Genomic DNA, 24879 nt, shown 5'->3' with positions numbered 1-24879 from the left:
CCTTCAACTCCACAATAAAATTGCTCCCACAGTAATTTTATTTTAATTTACCATAATTGCAGCATGCATGGAGCCCCCTCCCACCATGCAAGACTAATCCTGGGTAACTCGTGCAGGGAGCAAGCAGCTGTACAGAAGTCACTTGTCCCAAAAACCTGGTCATGTCTGCCCCAGGCCTCCTTCACAGGAGCCTGCACCGGCCCCAATGCAGAGCAAGAGCCCCTCGGCAGGTTGAGATCAGAAATAAGAGAGGGGTTTTAACAGCAAGGGTGGATAAAAACTGGAGCAGTTCGGCCAAAACAGTGGCAGAGTTCCTGCTGCTGCAAATTCTACAATCGACACCAGCAGTGCTTTCTAGTAGAGATGCTTCAGCTCACTCACAAATCATTCGGGGAACTCCCAGCAGCCAGCGCTCAGTCTGGGGGTGAATGATGGCACTGATCCTGCCCATCCTTGGGGTGACGTAGCCGGGGAACTCGAGGTACCGCCTGGGAGCTCGGTGGAGAGGTGCACAGGGAGCACAGTACAGGATCTGGGGAGGCTGATTGGTGTTGGGACCAGCTGGCATCCACCCCTGCTCCTCTGAGCAGCAACTGCCACTGCTTTAGGCAGATCCTCCCCCACAAACACCACACTCAGCCTTATTTTTAACTGGTGACCTCATTGCTCGCTCCCTGCCAGCCCCAGCTGGTGACCTTGTTGCTCACTCCCTGCCAGCCTCAGCCAGGCTCTCAGTGCTCTGACACACGGCACCTAAGCTTGCAGCATCCTCCAGTTCGAGCAGCCCAGGGGACAGCCCTGCCATCGCTCCCTGGACACGGGGACACAAAGCATCACTACTGGGACCTGGCTCTCGGGGACGGCCCTGGCCATCGGGCCAGGCTGCAGCCACCAGCATCTTACAGCGAGGGGTGGCTGCCACCCCCCGCAGGACAGCAGAGTGGCGGCTGCAGCCACCTCTAGGTCCCAGCCCACAAACCCAGCCAGCTCTGCTGTCACCTCAAAGGAGGGAAAGCCACCTGTCAGCCAGCACCCAAAACACCAGCGCACAGCCACCTCCCCACTGCTGCCAAAGCGCAGAGCTGTAAGGGACTAGTGAAACCCCCAGAAAACAGTAATTAGGAGAGTACTGGGCACTTACGTCCTCCATTTCTGTGCCAACGAGTCTTTGGCTACAGAATACCACCTCTGCTTAAATCACATCATCAACTGCTACTTCTTTAGAATCCAGTGCACTCACTTGAGAAAGAAATGCTGGAGCTCTCCTCCTCCTCCTGCCACGAGTTCTCTGAGTCAGGCCATTTAATTTGTGTTGTGGGTGACCCATGAGGAGGACTGAGCCTTTTTTATATTTTAAACCTTTTCACAGCACCTGCCAGGAAGGAGGTTTTATGGCTGCAAGTAACAGAATTTCTCCCAAGGAAAGAAAATAATTGTAGAAGGCTTTTTCCCCCTCCAAGTCACTTCCAGCATCTTCGCTCTTATCTATTCTCAGCCACCTCTCACCTCCCCAAACACTACCAGAAGTGCTCAGATTACTGCCAGCTCTCATTAGGTTCACGAGCAAGGCAAGGCAGAGCAATAAGATCTCCAGACAGTTGGATGCTGAATTCTGATGAATCCTTTGGGTAGGAAGATTTCAGCAACTGTGGAATTGTTTTTGCTGGCTATCTACCGCAGTCCTTGCACCAGCACACAAATGAGGCTGGTGCACATTTGACTATTGGCTGCTATAACCAAATCCAGGTGGGCACATGACTGAAAGAATCACTGTCTGCATCTTAAAAACAAAAAAAAAACCCCAACTCATTTCCTTTAATTATTAAACTACAACAAAGCACTGCAGGTCAGCAGAATTTGTTTGTAAGAAAAGCAGTTGCTGCTTCATAAAACCTCATTGTTTCTTCTTTTCTGACATTTCCGTACATTTAGGCTTTGCAGCAGACACAGAGCTGCCATTTTACACCAATGCAGGAATGGGGAGCTCGGCTGTGGGAGCTCCCGCTCCCCAGCCTGGGTTCAGAGCCCTTTGCTATGAGAGTCCCTGCCATGAGAAAAGCCTCAGCTGGCCCGGCCCCACTGCAGCACCCAGCGCTGCAACCACAATCAGGGCTGAGAATTAAAAACTCAACAGTTCTTTCTTCTCATTTCATTTGTGCCCATTGCTATCTTGATAGCTCTTAACTGAAATTGTTATCAAAACAAATCCTTTCTTTAATAATACTATCAACGTAAAGAAGAAAAAACGGAGTTTATTGTAGTGCAGATTCTTTTTACCCCAGACACACTCAAGTCCAGTTTTCTTTAATATGCAAAAAAAAGGCTCTTTGGAGATCTGATCAGTCGAACCAGGACTAAGGCAAGGCTTTTTCCATATATATAAAATTAGAGGAGCATTAGCTAAAAGGTATTCTAATAATAAAAACTCTACTGCAGCAGCAGAGCAATGTTAAGCCTTCAGTACAGCAGAAAAGTGCAAGACCTGCTAAAACCCAGAGGATTTTCAAAATGGGATTTGAGCATCATTGTTACCAACGAGCAAGCAGAGAGGCAGGTGTGACACGCAGTCACCTCTGGTTAAGCTATTCTGGACTTCTTGAAGTTCCATTTTAGCTGTGCATTTCAGCTCTTGTGATTCCAACAGAGGCTGCTCCCTCCCAATGGGCAGGCTCAAAAGATAGAAATTGCAAAAGGGAACAAAGCAGAGAACTTTCACAGCACAAAGAAACAGATACTGTAAGTGGAGCAGCTTCTGAGACAAATTAGGACTCCCGCTAACAGAACCAAATTGCTTCCTCTCCCCCTACTTTAATATACCTTCCAAGAAGAAGGAGCATTGCATTACAGTGTTTTTACACAGAAACAGGAGAAAAATCAGTATCTAAGTTTGTGAAAAGTCTGTGGCTGACGTGTCAAGCTGCACTGAAAAAGGGGAGCCCTCCTACTAAATTCTCTCATTCAATTGCCCAAACAGGAATCAATCCCTTTTAGGCAGTTCTTGTTTATTGCTATAAAGGAAAGTAACCACATTCTTAAGGCCAGATCAGCATTTTCTCAGCTCGTGCTGAAGCAAGCACTTCGCAAGAGAATGAGAAACAGCACCCCAGCGAGATTCCTCATCCCACATCCCTGAGTCATTAACAGGCATCTTCAGGAACCCAGGGCTTCTCTTCAGCAGCAGCTCGATACGGGATCCCCTCTGCTCTATTATTTCCAGCCTAGGACCTGCAAGGTTCATAATCATAAGTATTTGCCACTTCTCGCACCTCCCACCCAATATTCACTTCGACACCAACACAGAGCTATCAGGAACCTAATTATGTCTCACTGACTTTAAAGAATCACACCATGAGTTTAGCTAACTCTTTAACTAGCCAGCTGCTACTCTTCTCCAGCATTGTCTTCACAGTCCAGAGAGTTTCTTCAAAGAGCTTGTTAACACATACAGCAGAGGGATTTCAGGGAAAGGGTACAGACAGCCCATGAAAACAGAGAAGCAATCTGCACTTTAAGTCTGTCACGTTGTCCACCAGCCTGGACTATGCTAATCACATCTCACAACGTGCTCTAAGAGCTGTCATTGTCAGACTGCATTTAATCATCGTTCTTGCAGCAGCAGCAGCGATCAGAGTTAATCTTTTTCTCTTTAATAACAGCCATTACATCATTCTCCAGCATGGAAACTACAACGTGGGAAGGTCAAAAAGTTCTTAATTAGAAGGATTTTTATTGCTGTGATAGTTCCATTCTAGCCTCAATAAGAGAGATCTGCAGTACAGGCAGCAGGAGCTGGAAGGCATCTTGGATATATGAAGCGCTGTTTGAAGCCTATGAAAACAAAAAACAAGATACACACATAAATAATTACACTACCAATCAGCTTTACTAACCACATACTCATTTCAAACAGCATTGATTAATGCACATAAGCAGAAGGCTAGTGCTTGTTGGATTTTTTGAAGGCTTCATTCTAGAAATCAATTAAGTATTACATTTTTGAGAAGCTTTGTGCCATTAGGCAGAAAATCAACTGGCTTAAAAGCCACCAAACAAGATCAGGTGCAATTGAAATGCAGGACACTGTTTTCAATAACAGCTGAGAAGGATTTATTTCAAAGTGAAGCACAAATGGAAGAACACACCACCAGGAAACACCCATTTCCTACCTCACCTCAGTAGTTTCTAAGCATTGAGAACCAACTTTATGGCTGGGAAGTGTTGGGATTCTTGCATGCTGATTTGTGAGCTTGTCTAAGGTTTGACTTTGAACATTTAAATTCTAGAAATCCAGACTGCTGAATTTAATATGTGGCTTCTGACCCATCACAACTGTCAGCTCAGACCACATAAGCCTCACTCTTCACTAACCCATCTCTTGAGCAAATCTACAGACATTTATTAACACTTTAAAGTTATTAGATAGGTAAGCAGCATCTTAGACCATGGGTTAGAGAACTTTGCCTGCACAAGGATAAAAAAGCTGAAAAAACAGCATATGTATTTTTGAAGTATTAGTTTAAAGTTTTAACTTTAGTATAACTGACCTCTAGAAACACTCCAGTGATTAAGGGATTAAGCACATCTGCTTTCTCTTTGACCTGCAGAGATCAGACATATATTATCCTGATTAAAAATGTGATCACATTTCTTCAAGCAAGATAAAGCTAAATCCTCAGTAAGTTTAAAATCGCCATGTCGCCCTTGGCTATAGGAAAGCAAAGTGACAAGCTGCAGACGACCTGCCCTGGAGCATGAAAATAAGAACAATGCTATCCACACATGCGCAACCAAAGTCATATATGAGTACGCACATTACATCTTCAAATGAACTGTGGATAACTGGAGAATTTAGAGAAAATGATGTTAATCTCCAATAACACCTGAGTGTTCTGGAAAATCCACAGCAGGATCACAAATCTCATTTGTTTCTGTCTCCTCAGTACTGTCAGCATCAATTCCCACTCCCATTCTGTGCCACACTGAATGCAGTTTCTTTCCCTCTTTTCCAAAAGCTCAGCGTACATTCAGCTGCCACAGCTGGGAGAACATTGACCTAGAAGATCAGTTCACAGGGCAAAAAAAAATGCATATATAAATGTGCAAAGACAAAAAAGCTTTGTGGTGAAGATCGCAAGGCTGTAATCAACTAACCACATCTCATTCCTAAGAACTACAGTGTAACTCTTACCCCTGCAGTCGTTAAGCACGTAGTAAACTCTTTAGAGAAAGTTGACAGTTCTTTACACAGCACAATCGTCATTCTGTGGAAGAAGAGTGGGAAAACCATGTATAAATACATTCTACAAGAATAACTTTTTTCTAACATTCCTCTAAAACACAAATACCTTTTTTTTTCCATGCATATAAAGCTAAATTTACCCCAAATTTATATAGAGCATATATACAGTATACAAAGATCCAGAAGTTCCCCAAATAAACTAGAGAGAGTAAAGATGGAAAAAGAAATAATTTAAGCAGAAAATCCGAAACAACACTCAGGACAGACACATCCATTCAAGAAGGAACTGTGCTAACTTGCTTTTTTTACTGAAAAGTGTCATTTTCTGAGTTAGAAAGTACTGCATATTTCACACACTTGCCAAGTATCTCCCAGCATAAAATAAAAATCTCGTGTTATGCATTATTGGTAAGATCAATCTACTAATTAGTCGCAGTAATTTTACAATATCACATTCCTAACATACTAAATGATTAACAAAGACATAATTAACAATCACTTTTATACAACTGCATTGCCAAATTTTAAATGTTTATCTCCTACTTAGCACAAGCTTAGGGCAAACGTTCTTCTTGGCTATGTAGAAGTTTCCAAGTAGGGTTTCCTCTTTCCTATCAAGAAAGAGACAGCTGAATTCTGCTGGAAGATAGCAATGTCACCCATTGCAACTCTAAACATATAAGCAGAATTCAAGAGCCCTGCATCCCATGGACTGGCAAAGAATTATTAGACAGTTTAATCAGCATGTCAGTAATTATGTGCTAGACATTTGCTAAGAGATGAACTTACTGTGAAAGGGACTTGGCTCTGTCTGTGGCCGTCACCTCTTGTTTCTGACCATGGAGAAACAAAGCTGCGGTTTTGTGAAACATTTCAATGGCACATGCTGTCAGTTCAGCCAGGCTTCTTATGGCAAACGCATGAATATCCTACAAGAGTTAAAAAGATTCCCTATACCACACAAAAACTAGCAGCTTTTATTATTTAAAACAAGCGAATCACACAATTTACTATCATTACACTGCCCTTTCAGACCTCAGAATCTGCAGAGAAATAGAAACCCATACACTCTGGGAGTCACAACTCTAACTTTGCAGCCAGATACTCTCTTCCTTCATTACTCAGTTACCTCTACTGATTTTTTAGCATCATGGTCACCATCTCCGGATTCTACTTCTTGGTTTTCTTCACTCTCTTTTTCTTCTTTTGGAAGATTACTGTTGAACCGTGCTATCCATTCATGAGCAGATGTCCTCACCTGTATGAAGATATGCCATAGTATTAAACGACTGGAACGAAGCTCCTCTGCACAGCACAGAAGATGGAGTATTGGATCTCTCTAGAGCAAAGAAACAGCTACAACTCCTGACCTATTGAGGAGAACCAGGACAAATGGTCCTAGTGCCTCCAGTGTTGGCTGCGCTGATGTAGTTAAGGAAGTTATTTCTCTAACAGCGGGTGCTGGAGTTTCCCAGCAAGACCACAGCTAACAGAGGTGTTTAAAAAGCTGTCAGCAGAATGCTGCTGCCACTTGGTGGATCTGAAGGGTAGTGAAAGGAAGGCAAGGAAGGCAATTCTATCTCATAACAGCTTCTGAACCCAGTAACAGCAACTGCTCTGTGCCAAGAGGAGGGCTTCAGTTCACGACTGCAGGTTGTTTTCACTGTGGTGGCTGAAGCCTGACTGCTCCTGGTTATCTTTGCCACCACTTACTACTGCCCAGTGATGGGGCAAAGACACAGTGGTGTCTGCTGATGTGGAGCCAAAGACATTACAGAACAAGATTCTGCTCCATAAAGTCAAAGGAAAAGGCCCATCGCTTTTCCCTACCATTGTCAAAGGATCTAAAGCACAGCTTGTTTTCATGCCTTTGATATTTTCACAAGCAAAGCAGGACTGAGCAGCAGTTCCTGTGAGGAATCTCTCCAGCTTTTAGAAGACAGGAAATAACTCACCATGATCAGTTTGTCTGGCTTTGAGGAGATACGTAATTCTGAAAACAACTCTGTTACTTCTTTTGTGAACTCCTCATCTCCTAAAGGACAGGAAAGGAATAAGTAGCACTTCAATGCACAACCAGTTCTGCACAAGTCTGTCAACTGTTTCCTTTTTGAATCATCACCTCAGGCAAGAGCGCATCAAACCTGGTCTTTTAAAATATGATGTATATGGTAAGTTCAGAAAATGTGGATACACCAGTGCCACGTTGGCTTTTGCTTTCTCAATCTTACTTTCATTGCTAAAGTAATTCCTTTTTCTTTTTCTCTTACAGGCAGCATTTAATAATGCACAAACTTGCACACCACCTTGGAGAGTCTGAAATATCACTTACAGCCTGTGGTTCTCCTACTATATACGGCAAGACAGTTGGTCACAGTGGGGGGAAGGCTGTGAGATCCATCATGTGCAAAAAGATACATTAAATGTTAAATGATAGCACATGCAGGTGCGCAAGCCCTTCCTGATGAGCCATTTAGGCAAAAGCAATGCAAGAAATTTACATTTACATCTGTGTAATCCTCAAGAATCACATGGCTCTGGTATATGGAGGCACCTCTGAGTCTTTTGGTCTGTGTTGCTAACTCTGGTTTAAAAAATAAATAAATAAAAAGGCCTTTTGCTTTCCCACAGATTGGACAACTCTATTCAGTCTTTCCCTCATGGTCAAGGAAATGCAGCATCTCTTCGAATTTGCATCTTGGCTCAAGGTCAGCTGTGTGAACTGCCCAGGAGTCAAGCAACTCTAATCCTGCTCTGGCAAGAAATCGTTCCTGCTACAGAATTAATGCACAGCAGCTTTTCAGAGATAAAGGGTATTGCTACTTGTCATGCTCCTGGCCACAGACAGCTTTAGGATTAAGTATCCAGCCAAAGAATAACTTAATTTTGGCATTGTGCCCATTGCTAGTGATAAGGGCTGGTTGGTTCTACACTGGGAACTTCTTTGAGAACCAGCTTCTCCAGCCAGGACCTGGGACTCTCTTACCCATCTTTTCTTCCTCTTCTTCTTCAAAGAATTCAGGTAAAGAAAATGCTTCTTTGAGCTGTTCCATTTCCTCCTTTAGTGTGTCCAAATCTTCTCCATGGAGGGCATTTAGAACCGATTTCACCTGGTTAGGGGTAACACAGCCGAAGAGAGAATCATAAATCCAACCAGAAAAAGAAATACGATGGCAGATGCAGCACTGGTTTACATCGCATGTAAAAACATCAGAGACATGTTCATGAGAAAGTGGTATTTTCCTACAGGAAGAAGGAAAGGGGAAAAGACCTATTTGTGAAGCCCCATGAGGTAATCATGGATTCTTAAAGAGTTATGAAAGTTTCTTTCATTAAAAAAAGTGAAAGACGTGGAATTTCATGTTGGTCTGCCCTCCTCCCTGCCTCAAGACTCTCTGCTGTGCTTACAAAACTCTCCTCCAGACCAAGGCAGCAAACAAGTGGGTAGGAGGAGAGAGTAATTCATGAAAAGTTGTCAAAGACATTCAAGAACTGAGGCTAACTGGGCAAAGAGAATGGCTTTAGGAGCTGAGGACAGGGCATAATCCATTTAGGCTGGAAAAGACATTTAAGATCACCAAGTCCAACCATCAAGCTAACACTGCTAAGTCTACCTCTAAACCATGTTCCTCAGCGTCACATCTACATGTCTGTTAAACCCCTTCGGGGGTGGTGATTCAACCACTGCCCTGGACAGCTTGTTCCAATGCCTGACAACCCTTTCCACGAAGAAATTGTTCCCAGTATCCAATCTAAACTTCCCGTGGCACAACTTGAGGCCATTTCATCTTGTCCTATCTCTTGCTAATTAGGAGAAGAGACCAACACCCTCCATGCTACAACCTCCTTTCAGGCAGTTGCAGGTAGTGAGAAGGTCTCCCCTCAGCTTTCTTTTCTGCAGGCTGAACCGCCCCAGGTCCCTCAGCCGCTCCCCATCACACTCGTTCTCCAGGTCCCTCACCAGTTTTGTCACCCTCCTCTGAACTTGCTCTAGCACCTCAAGGTCTTCCATGTAGTGAGGGGCCCAAAACTGAACACAGGATTCGAGGTGGGGCCTCACCAAAGCTAAATACAGTGGGACGATCACTGTCCTAATCCTGATACTAGCCAGGATGCTGTTGGCATTTTTGGCCACCTGGGCACACTGCTGGCTCATATTCCACCACTGTCACCAACACCCTCAGATCCTTTTCCACCGGGCAGCTTTCCAGCCACTCTTCCCCAAGCCAGTCAGTGCTGTCCGGGGTTGTTGTGACCCAAGTGCATGACCTGGCACTTGGCCTTGTCAAACCTCATATAACTGGCCTAAGCCAAACGATCCAGCTGGTCCAGATCCCTCTGTATGGCCCTCCCACCCTCCAGCAGATCAACACTCCCACCCAACTTGACATCATCTGCAAACTTACTGAGGGTACACCTGGTCCCCTCATCCAAAGAAAACATCAGATCATAATGCAGGGATTAAAGTGAAGTTGTGTAATCAACTGTTTTATAGCAAGTTCTGAGCAATTGATTTTACATTATATATATATGTATATATATATATTTCTACTATTTTTTCCCTGTTCAGCTGAACTCAAAATAGCAGGCGAATTGCTCAAGGCCATTACCTTTGATTCACTCTCTCTGGAAAGCATCTCTAAGGCCTCCAGATGCGAAAGACCCTGAAACTCATCAAACAGTAACCCATAATGGGCTTTCTTCTCTGTAGCCATGGTAACCTCAGTAGCTGTCTGCTGCTCTTCTTTCTCCTTTGCCTCTCGTAAGACCTGAAAAGGAAAAGCAGAGGACTCAGGTCAGTGCCAGCAGATACAGAATATGGGAGGAGAAGGCTTTTGGTTCAATAGTAAAAATGGTTGCTTAATGACAGGACTGTAAAAGAAGGGAGAAGAAATGAGAGAAACCAATGAGGAGCTGATCTGGAACTGCCATACCTGAGATAATGTAGAGGTCCTGTTCATAAGGCCCTTTGTTTTTTTGAATCCAGGGTCTCCCTCAGCTATTACATCCATTGTCTTTTTCCCAATGAATTCCAAGGCATCCAGACCTCCACTAATAACACTTTTTCCCTAGGAATCAGATTTGGACACAGACAGCATGTAAAACTCACAGACGACTATACAATTGAAAGAAATTAATTGGGGGATTTATATCAGCAGTGTTATGCCAGACACTCATATAAAAGCCAAACTGGTTCTTGTCACCCTAAAATTCCAGCCTAATCACCACAAAGAGAGCAGAAGGACATGGAAAGAGCCACAGCACACTATCATCCAACAGTTTGATATAGCACTCAGACAGCTGGAGCAATCTGCTGGGAAATACATTTCTATTTTGTGAACAGGCTGGTTCTCAGCAGACTGAAGTATATAGTTCTCATCCTTCCAATCAGAGAACACTAGACCTGTGGGTTTTGGTTGCTAACTCTTGTTTAAGCCTTAAAAGCAGGTGCAAGCTTTCCATCTGCAGCTCTTTCAGATTCACGGGCAAATCGACAAGACTGCAGATCACAAGAGCACAGTTTCTAAGGGTAATGGGTTCCCTTGAAGTGCATTTCTCATAGTCACAGGAGCAAGCTGATTTCCAAGCAATTTGGGCTACTTTCACAGAAAATTTTGAAGAGGAATATGGATTTCATCTCTAGACAGTTCTGTGGAAATCAGTGGAAATATTCCAGGAATGAGTCTGACCCTGCATTTACCTGAATACTCCAAAGGGAGCAGAGATAATAGAGTACAGAGGTGACACAGGAACACACGCACCAAACAGTTTGCCTTCATTTTTTTTTGATTATGTATCAACACTCAATACAAAACTATAAAAATTCGAGACAATTTACACATTTAGTGCCAGTTAGAAGCAAGGCACAGGTTACAGGCCGTCTCAAGGTTGAAGCAATTTCTCATCATTCATCCCACAAAAATCAAAATTAAAAGTTTCCTTTGACAATGTTTCAGATGAAAGGCAAAAACCTCAATGCTCTCTTAAACCCATATTTTTCCTGCATTCCCAACTCACTCACTGTGCTTTGGACAGCAGTGGAGATGGTTGATAAAACTCCAAGAGCCCCAGCAATAGGAAAGGAACTGACATCATCAACCGGATCTGTGTTCCCAGCACCAGGATTCTCGCTTCCTGCATCAGAAGGCAGAAAATTAACTCCCTCACTCCCCCCAAAAAGATCCTGTCAGCTGCAGAGTGGAGAAAATCAACAAAAATCAAGTGTCAGCCAGGAGCAGGGCTGGAATTGGGATTATTTTCCTACCTACTTTTCAGAGCTACCAGAAATAAGTAATAGAGTACTATTTTAGCACAGAGATATCTACCTCAATATGCAAGATGCTGACGGAGGTGATGTTATTTTGGGGTTGATTATGAGAAATGTTTCAATGTTGTTCTTATGCAGTAAAAACTGACCTCTTGTAGCATCTCTAGTCTCTGAAGAGATTTCACTAGGACTGGGGATCCCAAGGGTTGTTTCTGCTTTTTCTATGACATTTGAAATACCTTGACCTAGAGAAGACAGCAGTATTACTTTAACCATGAGATATAACAGAAATCAGAACAGAATTGGGATTAGGGCTGCATTTTGGTTTTTTATTATTCTGGATTCCTCCTGCTCAAGACAGTTTACCTTGCACTAAAACCTACTGCTACACAGCTTGCAATGTAATGAACCCAGGTTTCATCTCAGCTTTTTAATCAAGTTGTAATTACCAGCTGAATACCAGTTAAAACTACCAGCTAAAATCATCCAAACCTCTTAAAAACTTGAAAGCAATTCGGCTGTGCAGATCTCCTTAATATCACTGTACCTTCTGGTAGAAGTTTTCCCTATTACATGAACAATTCTCTCGATATTTTTCCAATAATTGCTGCTGTAACAGAAATCCCCTTCTCTAGAAAAAAGCTCAAAAGCACTTGCTTGAGGCATGAAGCATGGTTGAAATATATGTCAAATACCAGAAAGAGCCTCACCTACAGTAGCTACAGTAGCAGACGCAGTAGACAGAAGAGATTTCCCCCAGCTTCCCCAGTACCCCCAGCCTGTCTGAACTGGAGCAGGAGCATCTGAGACCTGTAATGAAGGAAAGCAGAAAAGAGTGATTGTCCCAGTTTTAGCTGGGATACAGTCAATTTTCTTTCTAGTAGCTGTGTTTTGGATTAAGTATGAGAAGAATGTTGATAATACACTGATGTTTTAGTTGTTGCTGGCTAGTCAAGGCCTTTTTGGCTTCCCATGCTCTACCCAGTGCAAGAGCTGGGAGGGGGCACAGCTGGGCCACACTGGCCAAAGGCATATTCCTCACCACAAGACATCGTGCGCAGTATATAAACTGCAGCTGGCCAGTCAAATCACAACACTGATACAAGTATTATGGTGAGAAGAGGAACACAAGCAGCCTGCGATGTGTAACTTTTGTGCAGAATGTTATTTTCAGATAAACAGCAACGTAAATTTTCAGTAAAGGAGTGGGGCTTATGCTCACAATTCTGTGCTCAAAGCCATGAAATGTGACGTCACATTATTTGAAGCCAGCACAGGAACATACCTTGGGGGTTTCAGCTGGTGGCTTTTCTGTGGCAGAAGACTGGCTTTGGGGTTTGGCCTCAGGTCTTCTCCGAGTCATAGGTGTAGGCTCAAGCTCTTGCTCTCTCTCTTCATTACTCTCAGTGCAGCCAGCTTCCTCTGCTTTCTGTTCACTTCCATCTTCGTAAGAGGTTTCTTCTTTCCAATTTTCACCGTCTTTATTAGACATGACTACAAACATTCACAGAAAGCAAAGCAGATAAAATATTCACTTCCTTGTACACTTCATTAGTTCAAAAGCACCACATTTGTGTTTTAAATAATTAAACACAACTAAGACAGAAATCCCTTCATGTTGCCCCACATACCCACATAAACAGATTGTGTTTTTAAGTAAGTGTATACACCAAGTTGCACCTGACTGGAAGAAGCGTCACATTTGGAAGTTTAAAGTCCCACAGAATCATGTGGCTTTATATGACACACCCTCTCCACGGGAAAGAAACAGGTTGCTAACTCCAAAGAGCAAATGAAAAGTACAAAAGGTCCTCAGATAATTCAATCCATTACTTGCTTCACTAAAAAAAAAAAAGCTAAATTAAATAGCTTGGGATGGCTGGTTGGATACAAATGGGGATAGCTGTCACAAAGTTGAGCAGGTAAGGAGGCAGCAACCGGTTGCCTTCTGTATTTAGGGCTGAGCTTCACCAGGGTGTTAGCACCACCCTGGAGGTGAAATACACTCCAGCTGCCACAGCTCCCGGCCCTGACATGGCGCGTTGGGATGACAGTGCCCACGAACGGGGCTGCAACGCTGCGGCCTGCGCAGGGGGACAGACGCTTGGCTGCTTTGCGGGCGGCGTTTCACCGGCTGCGGGGCACAGACCTGCGGGCACGGCTGGGCCGGGCACCCCCAGCCCCGGCATCGCCTGGTGTGAAGCCGCACCACCAGGGCAGCTCCCTCGGCCATGGGATGCTGGTGGCTTTGAAGGCAGGAGAACAGCGCTATCGGGGGCAGCTCCAGGTGAGGGGCTGGGGACCCCCTCATCAGCCCCGCACCCCCTGTCCTGGCCGGCCCGGTCATTCCCTCCAGCGGGCTCGGCCCCCTGGGGCACCCCCAGCCCTGGGGCTGCCCCCAGGGTCACATAACCCCGCGATGGGGCTGCCTGACCCACAGGGCACCCCCAGGCCCCCCAAAGCCGCCCCACGGCATTTCTGCCCCATCGGGGCACCTCTGGGTGCCCAAAGCCCCCCGGCGGTACCGCCTGCCCCACGGGGGGCCCCCTAGAGCCCCCTCCCCGTGGGACCCTCCATCCCACAGAGGTCCCTTCGAGGTGCCTCACCCGCCGGGCTGGGCCGCCCCGCCAGCTCCGCGCTCCCCACACCGGGCGGACCGTGACCATAGAGGCGCGGCGCAGAGCGGCACCCGCCGGCTGGCCCCGGAAGGGCGTCTCGGCCCGGAAGAGCGCGCGGAGAAGCGTATCCGGGCGGCGGGGCAGGCGGTGGTGGAGCTGCGCGGCGGGGCTCCCGGTGAGAGCGGCACCGGCACCGCGGGGGCGGCGCTGGGTTGGACCTGGCCACGTCGGAGTCGGGGGGAATGGCGCAGCGGCGCGCAGGTCCTGTCCCGTACCTCGCTTTTGAGCACAGGAATGCTGCCGGGGGTGGCGGCGCGGTGTTGTGGCGTGACGACATGTCCATATGACGTCACGTAGCGTGACGTCACGCTGCGCGACGTCATGTCGGAGATCCCTCGGCCGCAGCATGGGGGGCGTTCGCGGTGTTTCCCGCAGCTGCAGCGGGGCCACTCCACGGGCGGGCGCGAGTGGGGCCGGGGCCGCTCGGGCGGGTTCTGTGCAGCGGGGGTTTGTGTCCGAGCGGCGGGAGCTGGCAGAGGGAAGGCGGCTGGTTTTGGTGTGCGGCCCATCGCGTGCCCCTTGTGGGCGGCCCCGTGACCCGTGTCAGCCGAGGGACCACGCGGAGGGCGAACCCTCACGTCACGTTAGCCACGCGTCAGCCACACGTGGTGAGATCTGCTCAGGTCTCCTGTTGATTTGCTCCTCATGTTGTTTTCTGGGGCTGTGGGTTGCTTGACCCCAGAGCCTTCGCTGGTCCCAGCACAGGGTGAACCCTCCCTGTGGGCACACCCATGATGGTCTCGTCAGACCGCTCCATCTATTTTCACAAGCTTCCCAGGAGTTAATGTCTTTGGGGCTTTGCCATGTGCTGCTCCCAGATTTGAAAAGGGACTCCTTTCAGTGGTGCCCAACAATAGGATGAGGGCTAATGGACACAGACTGAAGCATGGGAGGTTCCATCTGAATATAAAGAGAAACTTCTTTTATTTGAGGGTGCCAGAGCCCTGGAACAGGTCACAATTCCTTCTCTGGAGACATTCAAACCCACCTGGACACATTCCTGTGTGACCTGATATGGTGGCCCTGCTTTAGCAGGGTGGGTTGGACTGGATGATCTCCAGAGTCCCTTCCAACCCCAGCCATTCTGTGATTCTGTGAAAGGGTCAGAGGGGCCTTGCAGGATGGGCACAGCAGCCTGTTTTCTGCAAGAAACCACGCTGTGAGTAGGAAGGTGTGCTCTGTGCAAAAGTGCTCCATTCAGATCTATTTAGTGTGCATTGTTACCCATTAGCTTGTTGTAAATGCTAAAATACATTTCTACATCATGTGCCAGAAGTGGGAGTCAGTCAGTCTGTGGTCTGTCAGGTGTGTCTCGGTTTATTGCTTCACTTTTCTCCAACTATGAAATGATGTTATGAGCAGAGAATGTAAAGCCGTATAACTTGCAACCTCTTGGGCCACAATTTTGCTGTGCCTTATAAATGTGTGTAATTTTAAGCACTATCAGTACTTCCATTGACCTCAGTGGGACTACTTAGAGTGCTCTCAGTTCAACAGACAGGCGTTTTTTCAGGATAAGAGCCAAAGATGACTCATACAAGTGTATGCATCATGGATTTTTATGTTTCCATCACTATTTGTTGTTACAACTTACCGTTTAATAAAGGTTAAATATGTTGAGCTCAACTTCAGGTTCAGTTGTAAAATAGCCAGTTTCTATTCTGCACATTTCATCTTGCTTGAGCTTAATGCTCTTGGGAAGAATTGTGATGTTGGCACTGCTCTCGCTTTATCCTTTTTGGATCCTTTATCAGCTCCAGCAGCTGTTTTGCATAAGCGTGATGGCTGAAGAATATGGATTTCGCAAATCATTTTATTTTTCCCTGCACTTGGCAGTGAGAGATCATTGTCTGCTTAGCAATAATGGCTTTTCCAAAAGCGAAATGTGACAAACAATTTCTAATAAATCAGACCTCGAAGAGTTTAGTAGTAAAATTCAATGACCCATCACCAATGTTTTATACATTATGCAAGCTCAGTGCAAATATGGTGGAGAGCATATGCAATCACTCAAGATAATTATGAGGGAAAATGTTGCTGGGTATTTTTTGTGTTAGATCATTGACTGAGGTTCCTAATGTCATTTTAGCAGGAGTGTCACTTGGAAATTTAATAATTTAAATTTAATAATTTAAAATGGTAATAATGCAGGCAAAGTACCGGAGGTACTGGAATTACTCTCTGATAAATCTGAAACATTATTAATGGGGAGGTTATTGTTTTGGAAGACTGGAGGTTATTTTGTGCGTTTGATTCGATCCTGAAGATAGGGGTTCGCTTCATTGCCGAGCTCTCATCAACTGTAACAGCATCAAACACTGCGAAGTCACGTCCCGATGCATGCGAAAGCCGTGAGGCACAGCAGGATTCCTAAGAGACAGCAGCCGGGTGGTTGAGTGATGCATGTTGAAGATCTGTGACCACAGCACCCCACTTGCTCGCGCAAGCCATGACAGACACTCAAATGGCAATCCTGGCTATCGCCGCTCTCAGTGGTCCACAAACCACTAAAAACCTGCAGCCCGCCTGCAAGAAATCTGCACAGCGTTACCAAAGTAAGCAGGTCAGTTGTCAGCAGCCTTCTGGAGGCTCTGAAACCCTCAGAAAATGCTCAGGATCTAAAGGAGGGAGGCTAAAACCACTCGTCAAACAGAAGATCAGTTGTTGATCAGTACTGGGGTTTTCTCAGCCCCATGCAGTCGATGTGGCTGGGATGCTCATCTCCGGACACCACAGGACTCAGTAGCGCTTTCCGTAATGTGTAACTGGTGACAAACTGGAATGAAAGAGGCCTCAGTGCTTTGCTAACTGTTCAACTGCGGGAAAGCTGCAACAGAAATGGGGCAGGTACACGTTTCTCATCGACATCAAGTCTGAAATCTGATTTGATCTTTGACAAATTATCTTTAACTGAAAAAATGCCTAGTCTGGGTAGTGTGTTATCAGCAAGTTTTCCTGTTCTGAATACACTTATTTTTTCTCTGCTGAAAAGATATTTAGTACAAATCACCTGTATTTATTTATAGTAAATTACTTTTTGTAAGTGATAAGATTTCTGTCTGATTTAGGCAGTGTTAACTAGGGATTCTGAAAGGATGAGAAGGGTCTGCATTATTTATTAGGAAAATATATTCCTTTGTATTGTGATATTTATGAAATTCAGCTCTACTAGCATTTGTTATTGGCAGAAGGCAAGATGGTAAATTTGAAGTCACAGTCAACAGGATGGAGTGATGTTCTTTAAGATAGGATTTTAGCTTGTGGCTTCTTTACTTTGTTTTTTAGGGCTCTGGAGCAGTGTAGATGGAATCAGAACTTCAGGGAATGCATATTTGATTAGAAATTTCCTTGCATCTAGCTTCCAGGAAAATCGATTACGGATTTTCTCTTATCGGTGTCATCTCATTTTTGTTACAAGTTGGTTTTATTTTGCCTTTTAAAAATGGAAAATCCTATTGTCTTAAAATATCTTTTGCAAACATTATTTGAAGAGTGTGAGTTCTGTCCCTAGACAAAACATTTTTTCAAATTGCTGTGAAAAATGGGGCAGCATTTGGGTAGAGAAGACAATAAACAAGATAGAACCACCGAGATGTAGCACCATAAAGTAAAAGATTTTCAGCAGGAGCTTCTCGTAAAACAAGAGAAAAAGAGGCAGAGTTAGAAAATACAGCAGCAACAAGAGAGATTGCTAAAAAGGAAGGATGTTTAGACATCTGTGTCCTGATATTCAGAAACACATGTCCTGACTTCCTCTCTGTGGCTGTAGATAACTGCCAGGAGACTTTTCCCACTACTGAAAATTATAAGCATCTTGTTTAGTGTTTAGACATAGAACACCGACTGTGACTCTAAAATCAAGTAAGTGGATGTATAAATGCTAAAAAGGAGATGTGTTTGTGCTTTGTTTTTTCTCTAGATGCTAAATGAAAGACTGGCTTTAGAAAGCCAGGGCTTAAGAGCACTTTGATGCTGGTGGAGAGGGAGGCAGAAATTATTTCCTCTTTCTTGCTTTTCTTCCTCTGTTAAGAAACCACTTTTTCTCTGTTCACAAATGCAGAATCCACTTTCTGACCCTAATGATAGTTATGCATTTCAAGCAGTCTGAACAATTTGTTCTTTTTTTAAACCCTTTTCCCCTTAATGATTATTGTTCCTGGGATTACGTATTTGGATGGGAAGATGAACATCTAGAGGACTGAAGGTTGTGCTAATGCCTTCTTACCCTCGTTTCATAACCGTGTTGTGAGCAAAGCTCTGATTTGGAACCTCTCGGCTGACAGTTTATGTTACGCTAATCGAAATCTGTTTACTGGAAATGAAACTTGAATACACCGTAAGCTTGCTAGCATTAATAAACTTCATATTTTTTTTTCTTTCAGTTGGATTTCCAGTTTCCGCTTCTAATATTGATGGTCTTGAAAGTGCATTTGGATCCAAGACGTTTTCTATCACTGAGCAAATCAAGAGCCTCTTCTACTATCTCAGAGCAATGCAGACAGCTTGATATCATATGACCTCATTTCTCCAAATTAAATGAAAGAAGAATTTTCTCCAGCTTTCCATGAAGCTCAGCTACTGCCTGTTAATTTTGACTGTTAGTGCTGATCTTTCAATTGGATTTACGCTGGAAAATGTAGCTTCTAACAGGACAGTTGCTTTTGAGTCTTTCAATGCATCACTTCATACAGTGTCTCCAGCTTTACTGAGTTCTCCAGCACACCATGATCTCATAGCCAAAGAGGGGACCAGTATTTTAATTGAATGTAAACTGAACATCAGCCAGTATGAATATATTCTCTGGTACAACTCCAGAGGACACCTTCTTGAACAGAAAGATGAAGGTGAGCTTTCCTGCTGTTTTTTGTCCTTCGGTGTTCCCCTTTTACACAGTGTCTGCAAACCTCTGGAACGTTATTATCATTTTCTCTTCCTATCCTCCCATTGTCACAGTTGGGAGATAAGGAGAGAGCAAGACAAAGCCCATGTGAATTATACCTGAGTTCTTCTGTCCTGGCCTATCCATCCCGTTGTGATGCCCTACAGAATAATTTCATTCAAGAGGCATCACAGTATTCAATACAGAAGAAATGAATCTGCATCCTACGAGACAGTAACCAGTATTTTTATTTGGTTTTGCTCTGGGTTATATTATATTTTTCCAAACACATGACTCAAAGACAATTCTCCACAACTTGTGACTTTTTCCAGCTGGCAATCAGTGCTTTAATTTTGTTACAGGATTTTTTAAAGCATGAGGTAGCTTATTAAATTTATTTTCTGGTTTACGCACCAGTGAGACTATGGAAACTAACGCAATTTGTAATGGCCAGTGGTGAAATACGTGCTACTTAACCTTTTTATACAGAGTGAGAATATATTTTCCTAGCCATTGGCTCTTATAGTTCTTTCCCTGTAGTTTTTAATTTTCAAAAAATAATGTATTTTAGAGATGCATGTGGTTTTCTCTACCCTATTAGTATTAATGAAGGTCATTGAGCTAATTGATAGGATCTCCTCGGAGGCTATCTCTTTGCCTTAAGTATTCAGTAACCTCTTAGTAGTTATAATGCCATTTGGAGATTAGTTCAAAGTAGAGTAATTAGAAAAATGAGCTATGAAAACAGTTTTCCCCCTAAGTTATAAATGCATAGGAAATACCGTATAACGCTCATTTCTTTTATTGATTTCTTTATACATGGATTTTGTGTATCAGCACTGCATGCTCAGCAGAAAACTGTGTTAAGAAAATCCTGGGTTCTTTTGCCAGCGGAGCCATTTACAGACTCTGATCTTTTTCATGGGTCGCTTGGCTTTTGATTCTGAATGTGTGGAAAATCAGACTTTATAGAGGACAGTCTTTCAACATAGTGTTACAGAGCAGGTGAGAAGCACTAGTTAAGAGTTGGGTTTGCTGTCAGAAGGAGCTAGCAGTCCAAAAGCACATAAGAAACTGCAGATGAGAGAAACCAGAGTAGCAAACAAGCTGAATAAGTTACCATAAAGCGGTAGGACTGGTGACTGGGTTATGGCTTTCTGTCTCACACGCCCAAAAAGGAAATTTCAATCCTTGTTGCACTGTTTGTATGATGCTAAACATGGACTGTTTTCTTCCACACGCTGTCTCCTGTTGATGGAGCAAACAGCATGTGTAATTTTTTTGTTTCATTAGCTCACTTTTTTTCTTTTGAATCTGCAGGTGGCCGGTGGAGGATTGCCGATAATTCCCTTAACATCACAAAGGTCAAGTTTGCTGACCGAGGGCGATACACGTGTGCAGCTGTTGGTCGTAATGACACCTTGTATTACACAGTCACCCTGAGGGTTATCTTCACCTCGGGAGACATGAGTATCTACTACATGATCGTGTGCCTCATTGCCTTTGCTATCACCCTCATTTTAAACATAACCCGTCTGTGCATGATGAGCAGTCACCTCCGCAAAACCGAGAAGGCCATCAATGAGTTCTTCAGGACGGAAGGGGCTGAGAAGCTTCAGAAGGCTTTTGAGATAGCCAAGCGGATCCCCATCATTACATCTGCCAAAACACTCGAGTTGGCCAAAGTCACTCAGTTTAAAACCATGGAGTTCGCTCGATACATAGAAGAGCTCGCCAGGAGCATTCCCCTTCCGCCTCTGATCCTGAACTGCAGGGCCTTCATGGAGGAGATCTTCGAGGCTGTGCGCGTTGACGATCCCGATGAAGTTGGTGTGGAGGAAAAACAGCCCCAAGCCTGCGGTACCCAGGCTGCGATATACCCCGTCAACCCAGAGATCAAGCGCAGTGTTTCACCGGCCGGGGATTCAGACGATGGGTCCGTGAACGAACAAGGTCAAGAGATCGCCGTTCAGGTGTCCATTCACCCACAGTCCGAAGTGCAGAGCATTGACACTGTTTCTCACGACAGCTGCCAGTTTGCACCTTCTGAGGAAGGTGCCTGCTGAGTCCAGCGGTTTGCTGTTGTGAAGGAAGCACAGGTGACCTTGGGATACTGCGAGAAAAGGGTCTGCAAACAACCTGCCTCAGTCCCATATGCACAAGAGTTTTCTAAATTGCCAAGTGCCAGAATTGCTACTGAAATGTGTGTTTTCTGTCAGTGTTGATCTAACGATGTTCAGTCTGTTAGAGAAGACCATTTGGAATATTGTGCAAGCTTGCTATGCTTAAAATATTTACGAAACAGGAGTTCTTTGTTCTTGGCTCCTTGGTAGCTTCTGATACTTCTGACCTGCGTTAGAAGTGGCCAAGCCAAGCAGTACCACTTGCAATAAGATCTTTTCCTTTGTGAACTCTTTTCTTCCTTCACAAAGCGGAGCTGGAATTCCTTTGAGTGTGGTGTTGTCCTGATGAATTGAGTGGTGTGGTTTTTTTGAATTGCCTCTTGGTGCGTGTAGCCCATCGGAACCATGGTGAGCTTGAACAAATAAATCTGTTTGGTGTCATGTGCTTCAATGTTGCTATCAAAATGTACTGTACTGAGGAAAAGAATAGTGCCAGGATCTGCTGCTGGATTAAATGACTTGTAGTAGTTTTAAAGCAGCTTAGAGAACAACCAGGTAGTCTCAGTTTTCTCTGCATCTGCAGAAAACTTGTGTGTACTCCAAGTGTGCAGAGAGCAGATCGTTGTGACAAAGCTTGTCGCTTGAACTCGGTGCTGATTGCCAAAGCGCCTTACCCTGGTGCTGTCTTACAGAATGGAGCAGTAACAGCACTGCCGGCACTGTCTGTCTTTTGACTTTGCTGATTTCATTCACTATAGAAAATCCAAAGTTTTATATTGTATTTAACATTGTTGTGAGGAAAAAAAATGACAGTAATCACATAGTGGCATAATTGAAAAATTATTTCATCTGCAGATCAGGTGTCTCAGGCGCTTCTTTGGGAACAGCGTTACAACAAAGGAGGGGAAAAGCAGTGACACTCCATTTGCTCTGGCTGGAGAGCGTGGTTTGCGGAGGGGCTGGCCGAGCTGTTTGCCAGCGCTGTGTGCAGGAGCAGAGGAACCCGCTGAACCTGCCCCGTCTCTCCTGAGGAGCGGTGGCAAAGGGAGGCGCAGGTACCGACGTATGTACACGACGTAGGTACCTCACTGAGGATCTCCCCGTGGCTCCCTCGGCTGTGGAGATCCAGCCACGAGGAATCAGTGCAGATGGGAATCTAGTTGCTTTTTTCGCTCTTTGGTGCTGATATTTTTTTCTCCTTAACATATGTAAGTTGTATCACTTAAATAGCATTTTACATCCTGTTGAGATTTAGTAGATGTAAGGCTTGTAAGCACTCCACAAATTAATTTCTTACAACTACTGGAAGCATATTGGTATATAATTTTAACAACTTGGCAACAGGCGCACCATTTAATTTCCCACAACTCTTTTATTCTTTCCTTATTATTACAGAAATGTCAGTTGAACAAGCGATTCTGGATGGCTTCTCAGGATTCTTAAGAGGATTTGACATTACATTTACATGAGTAGAGATGGAAAACAAGCAGGCACAGTGGTAATAACAGGGTGGGGCCGTCTGTTGTAATGCGTGCCTGTAAAAAAGGGTCTGACCAAATTATATTTATCGTATCATGTGAGAATGGGAAACTGAAGCATCTATTACCATTTTAAACTATATTCTGGGGAATGTTCTGCAGTCATACACCAGTAAATACAGCCAAATTAAGAGTAAGGGTGGTGTTGGTCAGGAAAAACAGGCCCAGCTTTGGGTACTGTTGCTTTCCCACCAGCTTGGTACCATTTTCAAGCCTGTTGCAAACTATATCTACTTCAGGGAGTAAAGCCTGGTGTAGGCACAGACAGTAGCTACTACCCTCAACAGTAACTTCTTTTTTACTTCCATGTTTGATGGCGCTTTATGTCCAGGTGAAAAGTTTGTGTCGTTTTGTGTAACCTGTCTGGTTTCTTTAAGTTTTTTGAGGCGATCGGTGTTTAAAGATAGTCTTGTGGATAAACGCCTAGTTCTCTTAGAAGCCGTGCTGAGATGCTGCTGGCTTCTCTTCTGTACTACAATGAGCTCTTCAGGTCTGTGACACATGCACGAATGGAGATTTGGGGGTTTGCACCATATTGGTTGTCCTAGTTGAAATAGGTGAAGGCTGAAAGAGAGAATGATCTGGTTTAATCTCCTTTGTGCCACAGGCCATCAGGATTGTAACCGCACCTGCCTTTTTCCCCATAAAAAGCTCTCCCTGCTTCTGTGGAACTGTTGCATTATATATGGCAGTAGCAGCTTGGACGTTTTGCCCTGAACTACATACACAACATGGAGATGCAGCTACAAAATCCAAGCTCCATTTAATTGCTTCCTAAGAAGCAGTTGTGCAGTTGAGATTGACAGATGTCTCATCAGAAGTAGCAGCTTACAGGCAGCAGAATGACACCAGCGGTGTGTCAGATGTCAAGAGAGCAGTTTCTAGATTAGCTCAAGCTGTTCTTTGATTTTTACACTTTCTTTACAGAGCTCCAGGTTCTTAGGAAGCACGGTTAGTTGGTGTCTGTGTGTCCTCTTGCCAGTGGAGAGGAAACAATGACCATGCGTAAAGGTCCTTGGAAATGCAGTTGCGGTGTCAATTGCTGTATAGCAAAGCTCAGAGTTTTCCTGAATTATTACAGGATTTTGTTCGCTGAATTAATTTCATTCCTGAGAAGAAGGCTGTTTTGTAAGGATTTCAGTAAATCGGGAGTACCTACTACACATAGGAACTGATCCTACTCCCACTGAATTTAATTAGAGCAGATTTGAAGCTCCAGTGTATTTTGCAAACAATATTACAGGATTTGTATCCATCTGAAAGCAAGGATGGTGGTGATGTTATGCGGTAAATGTAATTTCCAGAGAATGAAACCTGATGCTGGTTTCCAAACAACTTGTGAACTATTCTTGTTATCTGGAGCAGATGTGTGCACTTACATTTGCTTGATGCATCTAATTGAACATTAACATTGAAAGATTATGTAAAAGTCAGTGTTTCTCTTTTTTTGTAGGACAAGGAGAGTCTACAGTAGTTTCCTTGCTTTAAGCTACATTCTTTGACAATCACAGGCTATTTTATCTCTTCTTTTTGACTTATTTTTGTTTTAAATAATGCAAAGCCTCCTTGTTATCCAAGAGTACCTAAAACTAACTTTGTAGTGGTTATTTGTATTACCTGGATTGCAATGTAACTGTTTAATGTAACCACATAGGATTTCATACTTTCATAAAATGAATTGGTAGATTTGCAAAATAAATTAAAAACAAAAACCTCAGTTTGTTTGAGTTTTCTTTATTGTCCCTAAGGGGTGCTGAGTAGCTGTGTACCGGGGGTTCAACAGCAGCTCTATTCAACTCAGCAGAATGTTGTTACCAGCCTGACCAAGGTTGTTGGGATGTTCTGTCATCTGACAGACCCTTCCTTCCATGACATCTTTGGGTCTGTCATTTTATTATGTCTCAAAGTCCTCAGCAGCATCTGTAATAATTGTTACCAGCTGCATTAACAACTGGTTACAGACTTGAAATGGTTTCAGGAAGGCCCGTGTGTTCTTCATTTCACTTTTGCAAGCTGAAGGGTGATTGCGAAGTGCAGTGACCTTCACCCACAAACCTGCATTTTCTGTTCATACCTTTTTCACGGGATTGTACTATTCTATATTGTAATCACCTTTTGGGGTTTTTTTTAATCTTCTTCAAAACCCAGTATACT

At 44.2% G+C, this 24879-nt stretch overlaps 2 protein-coding genes across 7 annotated transcripts; one reads left to right on the top strand and one right to left on the bottom strand.

Moving 5' to 3' along the window:
- Nucleotides 1-2232: 2232 nt before the first annotated feature.
- Nucleotides 2233-14606, bottom strand: FAM114A2 (family with sequence similarity 114 member A2). Of its 2 annotated transcripts, none has more exons than XM_071814701.1 (14): nt 14401-14606; nt 12793-13001; nt 12218-12317; nt 11657-11752; nt 11262-11374; nt 10174-10308; nt 9850-10008; nt 8226-8349; nt 7195-7274; nt 6369-6497; nt 6029-6168; nt 5189-5261; nt 4545-4598; nt 2233-3828 (listed from the first exon to the last, which is right to left on the bottom strand). In XM_071814701.1, exons 1-14 carry the CDS (start codon nt 14531-14533, stop codon nt 3727-3729), a joined length of 1647 nt encoding a protein of 548 aa, XP_071670802.1. In that variant the 5' UTR covers nt 14534-14606; the 3' UTR covers nt 2233-3726. The 2 variants fall into 2 exon arrangements, with proteins under 2 accessions (XP_071670802.1, XP_065704822.1); XM_065848750.2 differs by lacking the exon at nt 14401-14606 and adding an exon at nt 14114-14214.
- On the top strand, nt 13684-24442 carry MFAP3 (microfibril associated protein 3). 5 transcript variants are annotated; one of them, XM_071814702.1, is made up of 4 exons: nt 14267-14300; nt 16452-16748; nt 18568-19029; nt 20385-24442. In XM_071814702.1, the coding sequence occupies exons 3-4, from the start codon at nt 18750-18752 to the stop codon at nt 21128-21130; spliced, it is 1026 nt and encodes a 341-aa protein (XP_071670803.1). In that variant the 5' UTR covers nt 14267-14300; nt 16452-16748; nt 18568-18749; the 3' UTR covers nt 21131-24442. The 5 variants fall into 5 exon arrangements, with proteins under 5 accessions (XP_071670804.1, XP_065704823.1, XP_065704824.1 ...); XM_071814703.1 differs by lacking the exons at nt 14267-14300; nt 16452-16748 and adding an exon at nt 13684-13794; XM_065848751.2 differs by lacking the exon at nt 16452-16748 and having other exon boundaries at nt 14210-14300.
- The last annotated feature ends 437 nt before the right edge of the window (nt 24443-24879 follow it).

This window comes from Patagioenas fasciata, chromosome 14 (assembly GCF_037038585.1).
Source record: "Patagioenas fasciata isolate bPatFas1 chromosome 14, bPatFas1.hap1, whole genome shotgun sequence".
In the NCBI taxonomy this organism is placed as follows: domain Eukaryota; kingdom Metazoa; phylum Chordata; class Aves; order Columbiformes; family Columbidae; genus Patagioenas; species Patagioenas fasciata.
The sequence above is the reverse complement of the archived record's forward strand: the minus strand, read 5'-3'. Positions and strand labels throughout refer to the sequence as shown.